This window comes from Panthera tigris, chromosome E2 (genome assembly GCF_018350195.1).
Source record: "Panthera tigris isolate Pti1 chromosome E2, P.tigris_Pti1_mat1.1, whole genome shotgun sequence".
NCBI lineage: Eukaryota > Metazoa > Chordata > Mammalia > Carnivora > Felidae > Panthera > Panthera tigris.
Genome location: NC_056674.1, coordinates 33,728,274 through 33,743,682, shown reverse-complemented (window position 1 = coordinate 33,743,682; position 15,409 = coordinate 33,728,274). Strand labels below are relative to the sequence as shown.

Below are 15,409 nucleotides of genomic sequence, written 5' to 3'. Positions count from 1 at the left end.
GTTTCTCTCCCCAGCACCACCCACAAGCCACTCTCACTCCACGTCCTCCTTATGTTTCGGTGCCTTGTCTCTCTCACGAGAATGTCAGCTCCATGAGGACAGGAACTTGTGCCTGTTTTCTTCCCCGCTGTGTCCACAAGATGCAGGCACAAAGCAGGTGCTCAAAACATATCCACTGAATGATAAACTTAGGATGACGCTGAGGCCTCTTGGTTCTAGAAACTTGCATTCCAGCTCCTCTGCCACCTGTGTGTGTGTGGCCCTGGGCCACCCCAGCCCTCTCCGCACTTGGTTTACTCCTCTGTAACATGGGGGTGATGAGGGCATGAGCCCCCTGAGTATAATGTACCCGGCGGCCACATAGTAAAAATTACCACAACCTTGACTACTAGCCATTAGTACATTCTCCATGCTGGGCACTGTTCTAAGCACATCACATAAATTAGCACATGGAATCCTTATTCCCTGCTCTGCGAAGGGGAGGGGGCGGTGGGCTGTTAGTCCCATTTGACAGTTGGCAAAGCTAAAGCCCAGGGAAGTTTTAAGGGACTTGCATAAAGTCTCCATGAATGGAAGCTTCTCTCCCGTTGAGGACATACTATCTCACAAAATGGGCAGAGGGCTGGATGCAGGAGGGAAGGGCCGCTTGGGGGCTTGAGGGCATTTAGGACAGAGTAGAGGTGCACCCCCCTTGCCCCCCCGCCACTACTGGGTCCGGGACAGCTGCCTGCCACCCGAGAAGCTGGACGAGGTGTCTGGATAAATCGCTAGGCTGCGATGATCTGTAACGGGGCTGGCAGGGCAACCAGGCTGTCTGAGCACAAGACTGGCCACTGCAGGGACCTCAGGGCAGACAGGCAGACCAGGCCTCTCCTGGCCGCTCCCCAGGAAAGGAAGAGGAACCAGACAAACACAGCCACTCCGGGATTCCCGGGCCACGCTGGGTACCGCCCAGGCATACCCAGTTAGAGCCAGGCTGGGTGGAGACTGTCCCCAAGGCACAATTCTTAAGTCGTTTAAGAAAATGCATCAAGGAGGGGCGCTTTGGTGTCTCAGTCCGACTCTTGGTTTTGGCTCAGGTCATGATGTCACAGTCTGCGGGTTCGAGCCATGTGTTGGGCTCTGTGCAGACAGTGTGGAGCCCGCTTGGGATTCTCTCTCTCCCTCTCTCTCTCTCTCTCTCTCCCTCAAAAATAAATAAATAAACATTAAAAAACTGCATCAAGGAGCACCTTTCGAGTGGGACTGGAGCCTGGGGGAAAGGGCTCCAAGCACAGAGCCAGGCTCTCACCGATCACCCCACATGCACACCATCTATCTCCTTGATCCTGCCCTGGCAAAGACACCACGGCTTTCAAAGCCCAGCCTCAGCCCTACCTCCACCCAGGAGTTTTGCCGGAGCCCCTGCCAACATCCGCCTGCCCTTCTCTCCCACCTTCTACCAGTTTGTACTTCACTCTAAGCCTCCCATCCGGTACGTTTCACCCTCTATCCACTCAATAAGCATGTTGTCAGACTCTTAGCTGGGAATCGGGACATAGAGGCAGGCCCCAGTTGTCCAGCTCAAGAGAACGGGACGGGCGAAGAGACACGTAAATGGCCTGAATGTCTTTATGCTCAAGAGCCACGAAGGGCCGGGGGAGATTTAAGGATGGAAGCGTTATTTGAAAGAGAAACAGAACTTCTCAAGGTTAAAAAAACAAGCGTAGGGCATCCCAGGAAGAGAGCACAGCAGAGGCAAAGACGTGGAGGAGGGACAGACAGCAGCAGGTCCTCGGGACTGGGGCAGGGGTCACAGCAATGGCATTGGCAGGTTGGAACCTTCAGCTCTGAGCCTAGGAAACTGCCCACATCAGGAGGGTGGAGGGCCCTGGGAAGATGTCAGTCCAGCCAAGATGTGCATGAACCAGCTGTAACTTTGGAAGGTCAAGCTGGCTCCGTCTTCCCCTTAGGCTGACTCCCGGGAACCAGGGAGGAGACTGGCCCGCTTTAGTCATTAGTCCTCCAGGCCTAGAGCATAGCTGGTGCCAATCAACAAACCTCAGAACTGAGTAGAATGAACGGACCTGGTTTGGATTGACTGGGGTTGAGTTGGGTTGGAATGGACTGGATTTTAGAAGCTCTGACTCCATGGTGTCTGTGCCAAGCTCAGTGCCCAGTGGGAGATCCCAGCGGGACACAGCCAGGAAGCCGGGGGTGGGAGGAGGGGTGGGCGTCTGGCTCACCTTGAGGTCCCCAGAGATGTTGGCCCCTGCCAGGATGCCTGTAGCCGAGGGAAAGAAGATGGAGAACATCCCGAAGAAGCTGCCTTCTGCACCCCGCCAGTCGGGTACCAGGTTCTGGACAAAAATGTCCGCTGGAAGACCAAAGCCTGAATCAGGGATGCCTGGAAGGCTGGGCCCAGCCAGCCAGGCAGGAGGCTCCTCTCTGGCAGCTCCTGGCCCTGGGAGTTGAGGGGTGGGTCTCATCTTCCTCATGCTCACAGAATGGGCCCAACCGGTGGGCAGACTGCACCCGTTCCCAGAGCCATGGGCAGGGGCCCCAACTTGCACGTACCCCGGTAGCTGAAGAAGCCTTTGGAGGCCTTGTCCTCAGATGGGGGGATCAGCGTCCCCACTAAGTAGTTGGCAAAGGAGATCATGATGACGAGGAAGAAAAGCACCTGGGCCTGGGGGGTGGGTAAAGGACCCTAGAGGTCACATGGCCTGGCCCTTCCTGCTCAGGGAGCCCCAGCAGGTCAGAACCTGTCCAGGATCCCGTCCTCATTCATTCATTCATTCATTCATTCATCACCCATTATGCTGCAGGTCCCGTGCTGGGAGTCGGCCACATAGCAAAGCTCTTGGCTTGTCTTGCTGGTGAATAAGGAACACAACTCCGGGGAAAGAACGAGGGTGTGATGGGGACTGTGGGTGGGGCTATGGAGCAGAGTGGCCTGCAAAGGTATCTTCAAGGGTCCTAAAGGAGGGGATGAGTGACAGCAGAATGATCGGGGGCACAAGCCTGGGACACTCAAAGAACGGCGAGGAGGCCGCAGAGCCGGAAGCCAGAGGGAGGGAGAGAGAGGGCAGGCGGCAGCAGATCTGGCCAGTCTGCCCGCTGACGCCCGAGATTTCTGCTGCCCTCGCCCCACGGTGCCAAGCCTCTGAATTTTGGCTGGATACAGGTTCACGTGAGGACCACGTCTCCCTGCCCTGCTTGCAGCTTAGGTGTGGCCGAGAGATCAAGTTCTAGTTGATGGAATGGAAGCAGAGGTTTATGAGCAACTTCCAGGCGGTGCCAGAAAAGGAAAAGGAAGGGGAATTCGCTCCTTTTCACCCTCTCCCCTTCCTGCTGAGCGGACTGTAGACGTGGTGGCGGTGGCCGCCGTGGAGCAGGTGCATGGAGGCCACACCCAGGGATGGAGCGGCCACAGGACAGAAGCAGTCTGGACGCCTGAGCCTCCGGGAGCCACGTGCACACACACACACACACACATACACACACATGGACTTTTACAGGTGAGAGAAACACACTGGTCCTGGTCCAGGCCCCGCCCTCAGGGTCTCTGTCACAATAGCAGAGCTGAAAGCCCAGCTAATACAGCGAGAAGAGGCAGGGCCGGGCCCAGGACCGGGGCCTCACGACTCACGTTCTTCACCTGACCACTCCCAACATCCCCTCCTCACCTTGGACTCCCACTCCATGCCAGCCAGGGAGATGGCCAGCAGCACGGTGACGGTGACCACGCCAATGATGCGGATGTCATTGATGGGGTCCACGATGGGCGTGCCGTACTCCTAGGGCGGGGCACAGGCCGGGCTGCACACCCCACCCCTCCATCACAGGTGCCCTCTCAGCAAAGCACAAACACAACCACCTCACCCACCCACAGAACATCCAGAGTTGTGCTGTATCGGCCTGGACAGTTTGGCCCTAAAGGCAACACACACCCCTGAAGGGGACTTCTGGGAATGGTCTTTATGTGATGAGATCACCCAGTCACCCACAGCGAGCAGACAGCGGCCTGGCAGGCAAAGTGGGGCAGAGGGGCAGGAAGGCCTGGCCCAGGTGGGGGGAGGGGAGAGCGAGGTAGGCTTCCCAGGGCTCCCTCTGCCTGGGGTCCAGCCCCCAGCTTTACCTGGAGCAGGTCCCGCACGGTCTCTGCAAAGCCCACGGTGTGCATGGCCACGCCCACAGCATTGGCAAAAGCGAAAATGAGGCCGATGGAGCCCCCGAGCTCTGGGCCGAGACTCCGGGAGATGAGGAAGTAGGTGCCACCTATTAAGGACAGAGCCAGAATCCGTGAAACCAAAGGATCAGCTGGCTGGGGTGGGCTTGGGGCAGGCAGAAGCCGAGGCTGGGAAAGGGTAACCACGGGATCCACGGGACCCATAGCACAGGAGATAACCGAGGCCATCTGTGGGTGCCCAAAGCCTTCACCTGGAACCAGAGGGAGCAGCCTGGGGAGTCCCCGTTTTGGTGGGGGTGGGGTGGGTGGGAGTGGCTTGGAGACCCATTCCCGGGGAGGAGACCGGGGGAGCGACAAGAAAGAGGAGGGCCTTCGGGGTGGGGTGGGACCCACCTGACTTGACCTTGCCGTTGGTAGAGATGGCCGAGATGGAGAGGCCCGTGATGGAGGTCACTGTGACCGAGAGCAGGATGATGATCCAGGTCAGGACTGCGGGGTGGGGGGGGATGTGATTACCAGAAAACTCAGCTGGGGCATTTCCCAGGTGGGGAGCCATGTGAGGAACCTGTTAGCCAGCTGGCTTGCCATGCCACCTAAGTCACCGAGCCTTGGTTTTCTCTGAGCCTTGGTTTTCTCATCTGAAAAATGGGTCTCTGTCTACCTCCTGGTATATTCTGAACAGCCAGTACATAAAGGATCATTAGGTATGGAAGGGAAGGTACCCTCTTTTAGTAATAAAAAGTAATGTAGGGACACCTGGGTGGCTCAGTCGGTTGGGTGTCCGACTCTGGCTCAGGTCATGATCTCGTGGTTCACGAGTTTGAGTCCCGTATGGGGCTCTGGGCTGACAGCTCAGAGACTGGAGCCTGTTTCAGATTCTGTGTCTCCCTCTCTCTCTCTGCCCCTTTCTCTCTCTCTCTCTCTCTCTCTCTCTCTCAAAAATAAATAAAACATTAAAAATTTTTTTAAAAAAGTAATAGTTACCACTTGATGAACACCTTTGGGTACCAAATCCTATGGTGTTTTACATGCATCATAGAAACCCTATTATAGGTCTATGGGTAGGGACAGTTATCACTCCCAGTTTACTGATGAGGAAACCAAGGCTCAGGGAGGTTAAGAAACTTGTCCAAGGTCACACAGCATCAGAGCTAGCATCTGAACCTTGGTGTCTGTCCAGAGCAGAAGTTCCTAACCTGGATGCTATGCAGGAGAGATTGGCTCTGAGAGGTTCAGGGACCTACTGAGGGCAAACAGGGCCAGGGAGAGTCCTCGGGTCTGTTGACTCCACTGCAGACTCCCCTGCCACACCTCCCTGTCCTCTGTCACTGCAGGAGCCTGCGGGCTCTGCAGCCCAAATTCAGGATTGTGGCCTGGAAGGATAAGGTCTCAGACACACTCTTCCCCTTCCCCCAGGAGGTGACACTCACCGATGCCCGCCTGGGCTGTAATCCAGGGGAGCCGTAGGTAGAGGATCACGCCCCAGATATTGAGCATGCAACGGATCTGGGAAGAGAGGGGTCGGAGGTCACCTGGGTGAGCCGGATACCCCAAAGCCAAACATACAAGTCCCTGTCCCCAGTCATGGCATGGCACGGCCTAGGGGACACGTGGGTCCTTTCTTGGCTCTACTCACTGCAATGGGTTCCTACTTCAATGTCCCTCTAACTCACCGGGGCACCTAGGGAGGGGGGGGTACCCAGAGACTCACTTTTCTGCCCTCCCATTGGGGTCTGAGGATGGGCTGCAAGCATAATCACCCCTCACCCGGCTCCCAGCCCGGGATCCTGTGTCCGGCAGCCCCAGCCGGGGCCCCAGTGGCCAGCTGCTGGCCCAGGGCCTGGCATCCAGGGGCAGCTCAGCAAATGCCAGCTGAGCCAATGCCCCACATACAAGCAGAAACAGCACTCAGGTCGCTGTGACTTCAGCTTCCAAATTTAAAGCAAAGCCAGAGGCCACAGCTGAGACTGAAATTCCATGGAGGTGGGGGTGCTGATATGGTCTTGGGCCCCAGCCACGTCTTGGGGAGGGGCAGGAACATGTGGCATTTACAAGGCAGGGAGACCTCTAAGACCCTCTATACGCTCCGAGATACTGAACGGGGCCACGCGAGGCTCTGGCTGCCACAGCTCAGGAGGAAGATCCAGACGCCATATACGAGCTGCTGGGGTAGAGGGGAGCTCACAGTTCAGATGGAGAAACGGAGGCACAGCCAGTAGGCAGCTGGTCAGAGTGAGGTCAGAACCCAGGCCTCCCGCCTTCCAGAGCAGGACCAAAGCCTTCTTCTAAATCTCATGCGATCCCCTCTGTAAGGTCCCATAATGCCTTGCAAAGCCAAGTTCATTTGATTCTTTGCTGTTTGAGGACTTACTGGTGCTCTAGGCCACAGGAAACCTTCCCCTGCCCATCACTGAGAATGAGAAAAACATGCGTGCACACTGTGTGTTTCGTGCTGCCCCCTGGTGGCTGTGGGGGAAAACAATGTCTTCTAATAATACCAGGGGAAGCATTGATCCAAGCAATTCCCGTCTATTAACTCTTTTAATGCACATCATTTACAGATGAAGAAACTGAGGCACAGACAGGTTAAATAACTTGTCCAAGGCCATAGAACAAGTGAATATACACAGATCTTTCCTAGGGCAAGGTATCAGTCTGGGGGCTGAGAAGCACAAAACCAGGGAAAATCTCTGAGGCCCAGGCTGGACCTTGGGTCTACCCTGGCCACTGACATCTGAGAGTCAGAGCTGAGCCTGGATGGAACTCTGTCTCCCACTCCCATTCCTGGGCATCCCACCCACACCCTACTCACCATCACCCCCTTGACCCAGCCAAAGCGCACGGGCTCCCCAGGGTTCTTCTCACTGTTGGTGCCTGTCTCGTCCTCCACCAGCCCGTCAGTCATCTCATGGCCGGGCCGGCTGTCGAAGGCCAAGGCGTGCAGATGGCCGCCTTCCTGCTGGAAGCCCAGAGGCCACAGGTCAGGCAGGCGGGGCTCATGACACTCCAGCCCCCCATCTCGCCTCCTCCACAGTCCAGCCCCGCAGGCAGCAAACCCAGCAAGCCTCCTCTCTGCCGCAGACCTTCCTCATTCCCACCTCCCTACCTCTTTCAGGTGCGTGCAGCCTCTGTTCACGCACCTCCACTGGCCGTGGCTCATTACCTCTCTAGGAGGCTACGATTGCTTGATTGGGTCATCGGTGCCCGGACAATAAACATTACAACATGTGCCCCGAGCTCTATAGCTTCCACGCTCACATTTCACTGAGGCCTCTTGACCCATGAAGAAGACACTTGTTTGTCCCCGTGGCACAAGAGCCAAGGCTCAGAGAAGTTAAGCACCCGTGTCAGGGTCACACAGCAGGACCGTGGCCAGTCTTTGAGACGGTGCTTACCTTGAGGAAGGAGTGCAGATGGGCCAGCGTGGGCCGGACCTTTCGGGGCTCTCCGGGCAGGGCGCTGTTGGCATAGTGCTCGTAGGCGGGCACCACATCGATAGTGTTGTAGCCGAAGGTGCGCATGTAGAAGGTGCTGCCGTGGGTCAGGTGGCTGGGGTGGCTGCTGTCGTAGGCAGCCGGCGGCGGGGGCTCATCGCCCCCCAGCAGCGTGCTGATGGTGAAGCGCCCGCTGCACAGCGTGGGGTCCCCCGGCATCTCTGACCCCGGCAGCTCTGCCATGGTGGCTCTGGGTGTCCGGGTAGGGGGCCAGGGTCGGCGGGGATGTGCTGGGTGGCTTTATAGGCTGGCCCACAGCGGGGAGGAGGCAGGGAGTTTGGCCCAAACCGCCCATGGCTGGCGAGCAGGGTCCCTGGACGGGGTGGGAGGTGGAGCACGTGCCCACTGCTGTCCTGCCCGCCACCTGATCGCGGAGATAGCAGCCCGGCCTGGGACCGGAAGGGCTGGGCTGGACCACAGCCAGACGCAGAGTGGGAAAGGGGCAAACACGTCCAGCCCCTGGGTCCCCGAGAGGCTCTTCTGAGTCTGAGAGCTGAGGACATCTGCAGGACCCTAGGAAGCAGTACTCACCAGAGGGGACTCTTAGGGACCCTATGAGGGACCCTAGGGACAGCCTGATGACCTGTGGCCCCACCCTATGCAGGTTCAAAAACCTCTCATTTTACCTAGTATTTAGTTTTAGTTTTTATTTACCTAGTATCTGTGAATAGATGAATGGTATGATGTTTAAAAAGATGCACACGTGTATATAAAAGGTTAGTCTCTCTCTCTCTTGGACCTCTGACTCCTAGTTGTGCCCGTCCTTCCAAAGACATCTCAGAGTGTAAAAGCCATTACATGCAAGCACCCCCAGACCAGAATTCAGCATGCGATAGGTGTGATCTGTAGCCACCTGGGGCCTGAAGGGCCCCTGGGGCTGACTTGTGGCTGGCAGGGGCCTGCGGGGCGACTGGGTACCCAGCCTGCACATGCACCGCAGAGCCTGAGTTATAGAGCCCAAGGGGGCAGCGCCTCCTCTGGCCCAGCCCAGACAAAGAGCCCCCCATTCCCAAGGCGGACAGCAGCGAGCAGAGGCCCCATTTCATCGCTGGCCCAGGTCAGCTGCCCTGAGGCCATGCCTTGATTGCATGGGGTGGGGGCGGGCTGCCCTCCAGTCACCAGAGGCACCTGAGCCATTGCAGGGGTGGGGGCTGAAATCAGAAGAGGGTTAGGAGAGATGAGTTAGTGTGGTGGGCGCCCAGATGTGCCACCAGAGGGAAGGGGTGCCTGCGCTCAAGGTGCTGTTAAGTTAGTGGGGAAAAGGGACATGGAAACGGACTGGCCTGGCTGTGTAGTGAGGGTAGCAGTGGGAGAGATTCCCCCGCAGGAGGGTCAGGGTGGGGACAGCAGGGACTCAACAGACCCCTGACCAGAGCATTGGAGGACGAGTTGTTTCTCTGGAGGCAGGGGATGGACGGAGACCCCGAGGCCACCACCAGCTCCAGGCTTCTGAGCTGGGCTTCTGCTCAGGGGCCAGCCATCCTTGGGAGGGACAAAGAGGGACACATTTCTCTCCCTCCCTCCCAGAAGGGGGCAGGTAGAAATGCTTAGACTGTGTTAGATAGTAAACTGGGTTAAGGAGTCACCCTCCAAGATAAGGGTACTTTGACTGGGGTCCAGGAGCCCCACAAAGTTGTGGACAAGTTTTCATACCTAAGTGCATTATTCTGGGAAGGGGGACATACCTTTTGCTGCTAGAAGCTAAGCCCACGGGGGCAGGGATCTGGGCCTATGTCGTTCACAGATAATCCCAAGCAGCTAGAAGAGCTGTAAATACTCCATAAATGCTTGCTGGACGGGTAATGAAGGGGGAGCCAGAAGCCAAGAGGGCAAAGAGCGGCTGCCATAGAAACCCCCGGCTGGCAGTCTTAGCCTGAGTCAGGGGTGTAAGGGGCAGCTCCTGGCACTTTCCCAGCCGAGCCAGACATGGGGGTGAGCCGAGGATGACAGGCCCCCGATGACAAACCCGAAAGGTTATGATCACTGTGTATCTGTTTGCAAAGTTTATATATTCATCATATGTGTTCATTTTTTTAAAGAGACTCTCCTCGGGGCTCCTCTTAACGAGCCCCCGGCTTGCCTACCCCCTTCCCAGGATTTCTAGCTGCCCCTCAGAGAGGCTTCTGGAGAAGTGTGTCCCCAGCCTCCACCCAGTGGGGCCGAAAGCTAGGAGGTGAGGTCTCCAGGTCAGTTTTCCACCTTCCCTGCAGGTCTGGGCAGGGAGAGGCCGGCAGGTTACTCATTCCGTCCCATGGGGCCTTGGGGGCAGATCTTATCACCCTCTCACTTTTAAACTGAAAGTCACAGCTGCCTAACACCCCCTTCCACCCATCCAACACACTCCACCCTGGAGCAGCTGTGGAAATTTCCTGATTCCCATCTCAGGAGGGGAAGAGGCCAGGAGGGGCCAGGACTGGTTTCCAGCAGCAGAGGGGCCACAGGCAGAGAGAGGGGCCACAGAATTGCTGGGTGATCTTGGGCAAGTCACTTCTTCATCCCTCCATGACACCTAGGCCTAGGGGAGCCCCAAGGTCCCTGCTAGCCCCGCAGCTGCTTCAAGAAGCCGCTCCTGCCCCTCTGCATCTCTCTGGGGTGAGGTGAGAGTTGAACAGGACCCCTTGAAGGGCTTATCAAAAGACCACGTTGAAGGGACTGTCAGAACACCTGGTCCCAAAGCACAGACCCCCAGGAAAGCGGATTCTTATACGTGGATGGAAAGTGATCCAATTGGAGACACTTTCCAGGTGGGGGACACAGTGCTGGGTCAGACACAACACCTGCCTTGCGGGACACCAGCTTCCATGTGGGCCCCAGAGTCCTGCAGGTCTGGGACCCAGGACTCAAAGTCGGATGTACCCTGAACCAAGCCCTGTGATGTGAGTCTCAGGCTCACACCCCAGGCCTCAGTTTCCACGTGACTTTGAGCACGTCACCTGACTGCGGTGAGCCTCAGCTGCCTCAGCAGCAAAATGGGAAAGCCACCTGCCCTGGGTCATTGGTGGCTCACCTGTCCAGCGTCAACCCCCAGCGGAGAGACTTCGGGCTCCTTGTGTCTCCCGAGGGGGATGGAGAACAGAAGGGGGAAAGGAAGTGACTCAGTGGTCGAGAAACTCCCTAGGAGCGACAACTCTAGCCACAGGGCTGATATGGTGAGGACAGGAGGGCCTGAGGCAACCTCTGCATCTCAGAGCCTCCTGGCTTCGAGGCCACAGAGCCACTCAAGCATTTATTAGGCTCCTCCTGCATACCAGGCACTGGAACTCACAACCTAGCCTGGCAGGCAAACCAGCAACTGGCTAGGAGAGGGGGCGGCTGCCCCAGAGAGGGCGGGGATTCTGGGGCCTGGGGTCAGCGCAAGGAAGAGGTGGCCGGGGCTGGAGCACACAATGCCATGGGGGTAAGGGGAGGAGGGAAGAAAGGGGGGAATGTGAGGTGTTTCTTCAGTTACACACATTTATTGAGTGCCTACTGCATACCAGGCCCTGTGGTAGGCAAAGGAAGCACCATGGAGAAAAAGACAAGGACCCTGCCCTCTGGGAGCTTACATTCTAGTGGGGAGACAGACAGTAAGTAAACAAACAATCATTATGATACATTTAGTGGTAGGTGCTATTAAGAAAACAAAGCTTTAAAAGAAATTTTTTTAGGAGGGGCATTTAGGCCTGAGAATGAGAAATTCAAGGTAGGCTCCAGCACTGAGAAGGAGCCGCCCATATGCCAGCAGGAATGAGTTCAGGGCTTCCAGAAGGAGGAGAGAGCATGTGCAAAGGCCCTAGGATAGGAGTGTAGACAGCAAGAAGGCTGGTGTTGTTGAGCAGAGGGACTGAGGAGCTGGGGTCTGAGACACGCAGGGATCACTGGGCCTCGTAAGCCAGGGTCAGAAGGTTTATATTCCGTCATGTGACGGTCAGATTTCCATTTACCAGAAATCACTCTGGCTGTTGGATGGACGATGGACTGAGGGAGGCAAGGTGCGGCAAGGCTAGTCGGGGACTACCACAGGTGCGCCGTGGTGGCGGCCGGGCCAGGGCAGCGGCTGTGGGTGGCAGGGGGGTGAGGACTGTTGGGACCTGAGGTGTGTTGTGAAGGCAGAGCTGACAGGCCCAGCGCGTGGATTCACGTAGAGCAGCGGTTGGAGGGAAGGGCCCAGGAAGGACCCTATGGGGCCAACGGCAGCATCGCTGCTGAGCAGGGAAGCCTGGCAGTGCCAGGGTAAGGGGCCTGGACTGCGAGATGTCACCTCTCTCTGGGAAGCCGCTGGCAAGCAGGGCAAGGCAGAAAGAACAGGGCCGGGGAGGGTCGGGAGGGGTTACCGCACAGCCAGGCAGGAACAGGCGGCAGCCTGGCTTAGGAGCCCCCGGGCCGTCCCCTGACTGCACGCGGTCTCGGGCATCACACCGGAACCGCTAACAGACGCTGACTCTGTGACCCCAGCCTGGAGAGTCTATGGGCTTGGGGCCGGCATCTCCCCGGGGGATCCCGAGGAGCGTGCTGAGATCCGGGGAGTTAAAGACCATAATCTTCCACACACAGACTCCCCGCTCCCACCTCACCCCATCCCCACGTCCGTGGCCGCCCGGTCCCACGAGGCTCGCCTGGAGAGGATGGGTATGATGCAACCCTGGTGTCGTGAAATAGCCGGGTAAGAGGATGCGCTGCTCGTCGGCCTGATTCACAACACCAGCTGCAGCAACGATACCAGAACTCCGCCGGCTTCCTCCTCTGCACGTGGTTCCGCGGCTCTGGGATGGCAACGAGCCCCATGCAAGCATCCTCCCCGACCGACGGCCGCCCGGGGCCAGTGCGGTGCCGGGGCGGTGACGGATGGAGGCAGGGTCCCTGCCCGCGGGGGGCTCACAGACTGGATGGCAGCAGGGAAGAGGAGGGCACGCTCAAAGCCCCGTACGGTGCAGGGGACAGAACAGCTACGGGGGAACCAGGCACTGGCAACCTGCAACCTCTCCAGCAACCAGGCCCAAGAAACTGAGATTTCTCACGGGCCTTACGGACCACGTAAGCGTGTCTGTTGCAGTCCTGGTCCTTTTACCAGTATTATAGCAGCTGGACACTGAAGTGTCACAAGGCTGCTGGCAGCTAAAGCAGAAAGGGAAACATGCTTGGTAAGATATTTTCGTTGTTAAAGGAAGGACTCCTGTTCGTTTTCTTCATGGTCAGGCTTGCTTTTTTTTTTTTTTTTTTTTTTTTTTACTTATTGAGCCCACATTCATTCTACAAGTAATTGTAGATATTAATAATGTATTAGACACAGTCTGATGAGTTTGGAGGATGCACAGGACAAGGCATGATCACTGTCTTTAAGAGACATATAGTTCATCAGAAGAGGCAAAGCCAACAGTAACCATAACCTAAGGCATAACAGCATAAATCCCTGGATAAAATGCTACCTGGGTTCAGAGAAGGGACGGCTGCCTCTGGCTGGGGCCATGGGATATACAAAATAGCACAATTAGAACAAAGGTAAAAAGAAATAAGCAGTCGTTTAAGGAGGGAGAGTGTCATATGTTAGCTTGGAGCTTCCTGGCAGGCAAGGCAAAAAGCACAATTATGATCAGTAGTCACTATCTGATGAAAGAGTGAGATTTCAGTTTTCCCCCATCTTCCTTTTCTCATGAGGAAAAGAAATCTCCATCAACTCTTTACCCCTCCATCCAGGCTTAGCCGAGAGGATCGCCAATGCAAGGGTGGCCCAAGCTCAGTCCAGCCACACCAACACAAACTGAAGCTAGAATTCTAACACAAATTCAGTCCTGTAGTAACAGATATGACCACACATCCTTCTGTTTTGCAGGTTCTGTCAACGTGCTCTCCAAGAGACCAAGAAACCCATCATCTCTCCTGCCTCCAGCCTCTCACGTTATAAGATCAGCGTTCTAACCCCTGAACTATAGAGACTAGCCTTTCATTTTAAATACACCTTTAGCTTTTCCAACTTGACTGTAACCCTTTTTGCCTTTCCTGAAAGCAATAGGAAACACGGGTATTCTGCTCGATTTTGAATTCCACGTGTATTTCTAATCAGAATACTCTTTAATGGCCTCTTTAATGGAGCCCGGGAGCTCCCATAGCGGGGATCAAGGGGTCTAGAATCACAGAGCTGCCTTCAGAAGCTCAGATCCTCCACCCGGTCCCCCAAGCCCACACAGGGAGGTAGTGGGAAGGATGTGAGCCAAGACAGGCCTGGGTCTGGCTCTGTAGCCCCTACCTCAGGACCTCAGGCCTGTCCCTGCGTGCCTTAGCTTCATCATCAAATGGAGAATACCTCTCAGTCAGTGGGGTTTTTTGATGATCAAGAGAGGGAGTAAAAGAAGCATTTCAGAGGATATTAATACCACTCTGAAATGTAAATGATATGTATATAACTTTATCTCAGCTCCTTAGCTACCAGGAAAGAAAGGGAGGAGAAAACTAACCCATCTCGACTGTTTAAGGCAGTATTTTCCGGTAAGGGCAGCTGCTAAAGTTTATGAAACAACAAAAAAAAGTTGGGGCATGGGAGAAGTGATGGGAGGAGTCACTCAGCATTAGGAAGCAGAAACCCAGAGAGTTGGTTTTGGTCTTTTGCAGTCATCAGAGCTCAGGATTTGTTTGACAGAAGTTGCGTGTAAAAAGGCAGGACATGTTCAGAGGATCCTAGAAACTCAGAGTGAGGCAGGCTTCTCCCTCAATGGTTGCCTCTTTCCCGGATACTTGAAGTAAGCTGCTGGCCACCTTAGTATCCCAAGGCAGAATCCCAAAGGATCTTCTGCCGAAGTCACCCAGCATCCCGGGGGTCAGGTTGCAAAATGGCACTTGCCACTCAGGCTGCATTTGTGCTAAAGTGGGGCAGGGGTTGGAACCTAGGGGAATCTCCCCTCCAGATTGGGTCACTATGGCAGAGTGGGAGCCCCCCAGCAGGAAGTTTGAGGGGCTGCATGTGGAAGGGAAGTTGAGTCTCTACCCCTGGAGAGCTCAGTTAGCAGCACCACTGAGCACGTGCACTAGAGAGGCTCGGGCAAGCCCCAGTCAAGGCACGTGCCTGCTGATGGTGAGCGCAGGAAGGCAGGGGCAGGTGGACACTACCAGAGATTCAGTCAGAGTCGTCAGATGGTCATTCGCTTGTGATTTCCTGCGAAATGTGCACCACCCCCATCGCACACACCCAGTGACGCTCTTTAATGGAGGCCATTTTTCTTGGTTAACCACCTGGCATCGAAGACCAGGCTGGACAACTGCCATTGACCTTGGTGGGTACACAATGGGCAATCTAACCTAGTGAGCTTAGGTACGATGCATAGTTTCCCTAACCAGTTATAATTTTAATCTTCCTATTTAGTGCATCTCAGACATTCTAGGATTTATCGAAAACCTGTGTGAAAAGTGGGGGAGGGGCTTCCACACTTAGACCTGGAGGCCTACTTCTCTACTCCCTGTGTTCAGTCAGAACAAGGGTTCTTGACCCAGGGAAAATAATCTGGGGAGCTTTTTAAAAAAAACCTGAATTACTGCCCAGGCCCCTCCCCAGTCCAACTAAGGCAGAAGCTCACGGGGCAGGGGTGTGGACAGCAGTTTTAAGAGCTCCCAGGGTGATCCGCATATGTAGCCAGGGCTGAGGCCGGCACAGCCCGAGCTGTGAGCTAGAGAAAAGATGTGTTGACTGAGCCTGTGTGCAGCCCAGAGTCTGGGTCTTCTTCAGTAAAGGTAATGCTGATTTAGAGTTTCTTAAAAACTATCTTCCATGTTGTAA

General features: G+C 55.8%; 1 protein-coding gene across 3 annotated transcripts in view; it reads right to left on the bottom strand.

Annotated features, from left to right (window-relative positions):
- SLC12A3 (solute carrier family 12 member 3) overlaps positions 1 to 7,848 on the bottom strand; it is a 37,227-nt gene extending 29,379 nt beyond the window's left edge. For 2 of the 3 annotated variants that reach the window (XM_007090194.3, XM_042968789.1), the window contains exons 1-8: positions 7,567 to 7,848; positions 6,984 to 7,130; positions 5,602 to 5,677; positions 4,565 to 4,660; positions 4,121 to 4,260; positions 3,669 to 3,779; positions 2,557 to 2,668; positions 2,226 to 2,356 (exon numbers count right to left, since the gene is read on the bottom strand). In XM_007090194.3, coding sequence (XP_007090256.2) covers positions 2,226 to 2,356; positions 2,557 to 2,668; positions 3,669 to 3,779; positions 4,121 to 4,260; positions 4,565 to 4,660; positions 5,602 to 5,677; positions 6,984 to 7,130; positions 7,567 to 7,848 — 1,095 coding nt within the window. The remainder of the gene's footprint in view (positions 1 to 2,225; positions 2,357 to 2,556; positions 2,669 to 3,668; positions 3,780 to 4,120; positions 4,261 to 4,564; positions 4,661 to 5,601; positions 5,678 to 6,983; positions 7,131 to 7,566) is intronic. The other variant, XM_007090195.3, reaches the window with a different exon arrangement.
- Between the last annotated feature and the right edge of the window lie 7,561 nt (positions 7,849 to 15,409).